The 4579-nt window shown below is 39.2% G+C and overlaps 1 protein-coding gene across 1 annotated transcript; it reads right to left on the reverse strand.

The window, feature by feature from the left end:
• Positions 1-2052: 2052 nt before the first annotated feature.
• Positions 2053-3020, reverse strand: LOC308146636 (uncharacterized protein; the record flags this gene model as incomplete). The annotated part of the gene is made up of 3 exons (XM_080518539.1): positions 2053-2089; positions 2425-2593; positions 2705-3020. The coding sequence occupies 3 exons, from the start codon at positions 3018-3020 to the stop codon at positions 2053-2055; spliced, it is 522 nt and encodes a 173-aa protein (XP_080374665.1).
• Positions 3021-4579: the final 1559 nt, after the last annotated feature.

The following is a 4579-nucleotide window of genomic DNA, read 5'->3' on the forward strand; positions in this document are numbered from 1 at the left end:
CAACCTGTGTTATCCTAATCATACATTTCTAATGAAAAAATAACACACAATCTAGCTTACCGTTGTTGTTCATGTGCGAATGTGAGCTTCGATTATGATCAGAATCTGGTCATCCAAAAACGAACTTGCTCGTGAGAGAAGGGGGCGTGTCCGTCTAGGTTGTCGCTCGTCAACGTCAAGCGGTAATATGAGGTGATTGACAGGTTGATAAACCAACCAATATGGTGGACGAGGCCGGATCGCTCCGCCCCCAACACGCAAATCCAATTGTGATTGGTTGGTTTCACCCCGTCGCCCCGCCCCCATGGTACAATTCAAGCATGTAATCAGGCGGGAGCCAGTGACAGAAACTCGGGAAGACCGTTAATGTGTTTCGCACACATTAGAACAGAGATAAAATACAACTAAATAGGTAGACCCTAAACTTCATATATCGTCAAATAATGCCTGGTTTAGCCACTGAGCGAAGAGAGCTTGTTGAAAGCAGAAGTAAATCTAAAAGAAGACACAGAGACGTGATCAAATGGCTGCAGGAGAAAAAGCTGGGAAGAAGACGGACGCCATGACAAAAATGCACTTTTAAACACAAGATAAAGTTAAAGGAATCCATTTGTGTGGACTACTATGCATGGTTTACTAACTGTTAGTAAACGAGGGATAGTTGCAACTTTAGAATAACCTCCTAATAATGTATATAAAGTATTAACTGATACTTAACAAGTCATTAGTAAGTAGTTTACCAATGGCTTATTCATGATTTTGTAACTTATATCAAGTGAACTACAACGCGTGCCCAGGAATCTCGGTTCTAAAGGAGGAAAGAAGGTGTAATCATTTTAGACCACAACTGGTTTGTAATGCAAGTTAACAAAAGCCAGTTTTTATTTCACAATCATAAATGCACCTCAAAAAAATGTTTACTCCTATATAAATCAGTCCCTTGACTATAAAAAAAAAGAAAAGTTCAGAGCTCTGGAAAAATAGTTTGCATCTACCCGGGTAGTGTGATTTTTATTATTGTTTAATGTGCACAAGATCTTACACTGTAAGAAAAAAAAACTTTGTTTTTACGGGAAAAAACTGGCAGCTGTGGTTGCCGGAATAATATTGTGAAAAATACAGCGGACTGTAAAACGCATTACAGAACAACCTGTAAATTTTACAATATAAAACTGTAATCCTTTACAAAATAACATTATAAAATTTACATACAAAACTGGTAAATTTAACATCCATTTTCAGCCAAATTAGCATGACTATGCCTTTATTAAAGCTATTTTCTCCTGTACAATTTACATGTAGCCATTGCTTATTTTACATCTAATCCCATTCAATTTCACTGGAAAACATCAGACAAAAGGCATTAATAATCGGTAAAAGCCTCATTATATGACAGTAATTTGACTGAATTTTTCTGCTTATTTTATTAAAAGGTTATGTGTTGTGTAATATATTTTGTAGTATTAATAGTGATGTTTTGTAGTGAAATAAACATCTACATACTATCATTGAATTCTTTGAGGAATGTCTTCATTAAATGAGTTATTACCGGTAAGACAGACACACAGACAGATTTTCATCTGTAACATTTACTGTCAAAACAAAGCCAGCTGAAGAAAACTGGGACTGGGACGGATAAAAAGTAGAAGATTGACCGCGTCTATATTTGATGGTTATATTTTAAACTGCCGTTTCTTTTTAGGTTTGATTTACCATAAATGCGAAGAGAACTGTAACCTGTGGTATGCAGCAACTTAAAAAACAAATACAATACCAACTTGTCATTTCAAAACCCCGTTTTATTGTCTCAAAAAGGTATGGAAAATACTTTAACAGTTGTGTAATATTTTCTCCTGTAATACAGTAATGCAAGCTTATGTAACCTTCTTGAATCAAGGTGAGTGTAGACGGGAACTGCTGCTCTTCTCCACTTCCATGCCCTCTGTGCTGATGGAGAAGGGGAATCTTGGAAAAGGGAAGAAAAACAGACAAATATGTTAATGATAAAATACACAGACTTACAGACACGCTGAGACTCACAAACACAAAGACTCACAGACTAACATGCAGGTTGATGGAGAAACAACACCTTGCGGAAACAGAAGAAAAAGAGACAAAATGTATTAACCCTTATGCACTGTAAAGACTCAATGAGTCCTCGCCTGTTACGTTATTGAGCATAATTTTGGTTACAATCATGCTGGAGCAAAATGGTTTGGGGGAGTAATGTATGTATCTGTGACTGTTGAAATCAAAATAAATAAATATTTGTAATTTTTTTCAATCTATAATTCAAATTGTAGTCGTCCTGTTAAGGACTCATTGAGTCGTCGTAATGGTGAGGTCATAACTTTTTAATGGTTTTATATATTTTGGTCATTTTTTTGTTGTTGTTTGTTGTTGTTACAATCCAAAATGACATACCTCTGCAGGAAGTCCAGGGTGGATGCGAGCTCGGCTGGATAATGAATGTTGAAGACGTAGTCGCTGCCAAACATCCTGCATATTGATGACCCAAAGGAAGGGATGTTCTCTTGAACAATGGTCCCGTCAACACTCAGCGTGAATCGGGTGGAACTAAAGCAGGATCGCCCTAAAAAAAGAGGGAAACACACGCAGGATTTAGTTCACAACAAAAACAAGCACCTTGAATTAATTCAACATAAAAAAAAAAAAGAAAACAGACCAACAAAAGTGAACTTACCACAGACAATGATGGTCGGAGTTAAGGGGAGCTTGTCCACATGGACTTCCCCTGCCAGACAGGTGTCCTCCACAGTAGAAAGCATCCTCTCTTCCCTTTCTTCAAAATAGGCCATCAGCAGCAGCACCATTTCTCTTACATCTTCAGAGCAGCCGCTCAGCTCAGCACCTCTCAACATTGTCACCCTTGTTGCAGCCTGCAGGAACTTCTTGCTTTTGCTCATGTAGTTCAGGAGCCGTTTCCCCTTCAGGTCCACGTTCTGTATGAAAGTTTCTTTAAGCGCTGTTCCTGTGAGCTCCTTGAAATGCACACTCATGCCAACTTCACTGAACAAAGATGGCCGGGCTTCCAGGAGGTTTTCGATATTTTTCCCTTGGTTTACACAGCTGATACACAGTTTACACAGTTGGTTTTACCATGAAGGCCAAGTTCCTGCAGGATGGGGAGGTGGTAGGGCAGAGTTCCTGGACCAGGCCAATGGAAGTGACACCACGGACTCCGCGACTCCAGCCGAGCACCGAAACAGTCCCAGGGTGAATCGGGTCTTTAAAAAAAACCCCAACTTTGGTGTTCTTCATCATGGCCCTCGTCGTGAAACCCTCCACGTTCAGCTCCGTCTTCTTCTTGGACATGTCAGCAGGGAATTCCTCAAAGCCTGAAGCAATCAATCTTCCATGTAGAGAAAATCAGGCACGAATCGACGCTCCAAACTTGAGGACCTTTGTTTAGGCGAGGGTTGCTCGGCAACGCAGGTATGGCCAGTCCCTCTTGTAATAAGTTTCAACTCTAAGAACCAAAAACAAGCTGTTAATAACACATTTTTAGTCATATTTTAAGCACTTTTACACATCGTTTTCCTCACATGTGCGGTCGAAGCTTTCCACAAGATGGCGGAGCATTCACAGCCAAGGCAATAGCACCCTCTAAAGGACGCATGCGCTAAAGCGCCGCTTAACGACATTTAAAGAGACAGTCTCACAAACAAATGAGTAATATTTGGGTGGGTTACGATTTATTACTAGTTCATTAGCTATAGTTATAAATCATTAACATACAGTTAACATGTAGTTTATAAATTGTTAACTAACAGCTTGTAAATGATCTATTGCCAATCTAACCTCAATAAACTGTTAGCAAATATTCAACAAGCAATCTATAACTCATTAACTAATGGCTATTAATGATTTATTAACTACTTAAAACGGATAGTTATTATAAAGTGTTACCCAAATTGTAAGTCTCAGGGGATCATTTGGTGTTTCAGCAATTGACAGCAACATTTCAGTATTGTTGTGATTATTTTGGCGTTTGGTGAAACGTTACTGCAGTCTGGAGGGTGAAGGGGTTTTATCCAGTCAGATGGGAGGGTGTAACCTCTGGAGGTCCAACAGGTGATTCCCGGTCCATAGCTACATGAAGATCCAGGATTACCCTCGATGATATGCATTATATTTCCATTTGTAAACATCAACATTTTGCCATGTTTCACAAAACATCTCCATGTACTGAATTTAAGAGATTAAATGGTGTCTGGCTCTGCTTTCACATTTCCTCTGAAGTTGAGGAGAACCATGAGGCTCATTTAACAGTTTAGTCATGCTTGAGATACATAAAGGTCCAGAAGTTTAGGTGTTTGCTGAGCTCGGCGATCCAGACCACAGTCAAAGAGACGCCTATTTATAAAAGACAATTAAGAGTCTATTGAAATGAAAAGTGGATTAATGAACAGTCTTGATGAAAATCAGAGTGTCTTTGAACAATTCTTTTAAGGTTCAACGTGGGAGTTGTCTCATTATTGGCCCCGCTAATCTCTGCTGTTTGTTTTCCTCTACAGGGTGAACGTGAGCAGGGATACATAGTTCTTGGCAGTTCAGA

Source organism: Blennius ocellaris (assembly GCF_963422515.1).
Source record: "Blennius ocellaris genome assembly, chromosome: 22".
NCBI classification, from domain to species: domain Eukaryota; kingdom Metazoa; phylum Chordata; class Actinopteri; order Blenniiformes; family Blenniidae; genus Blennius; species Blennius ocellaris.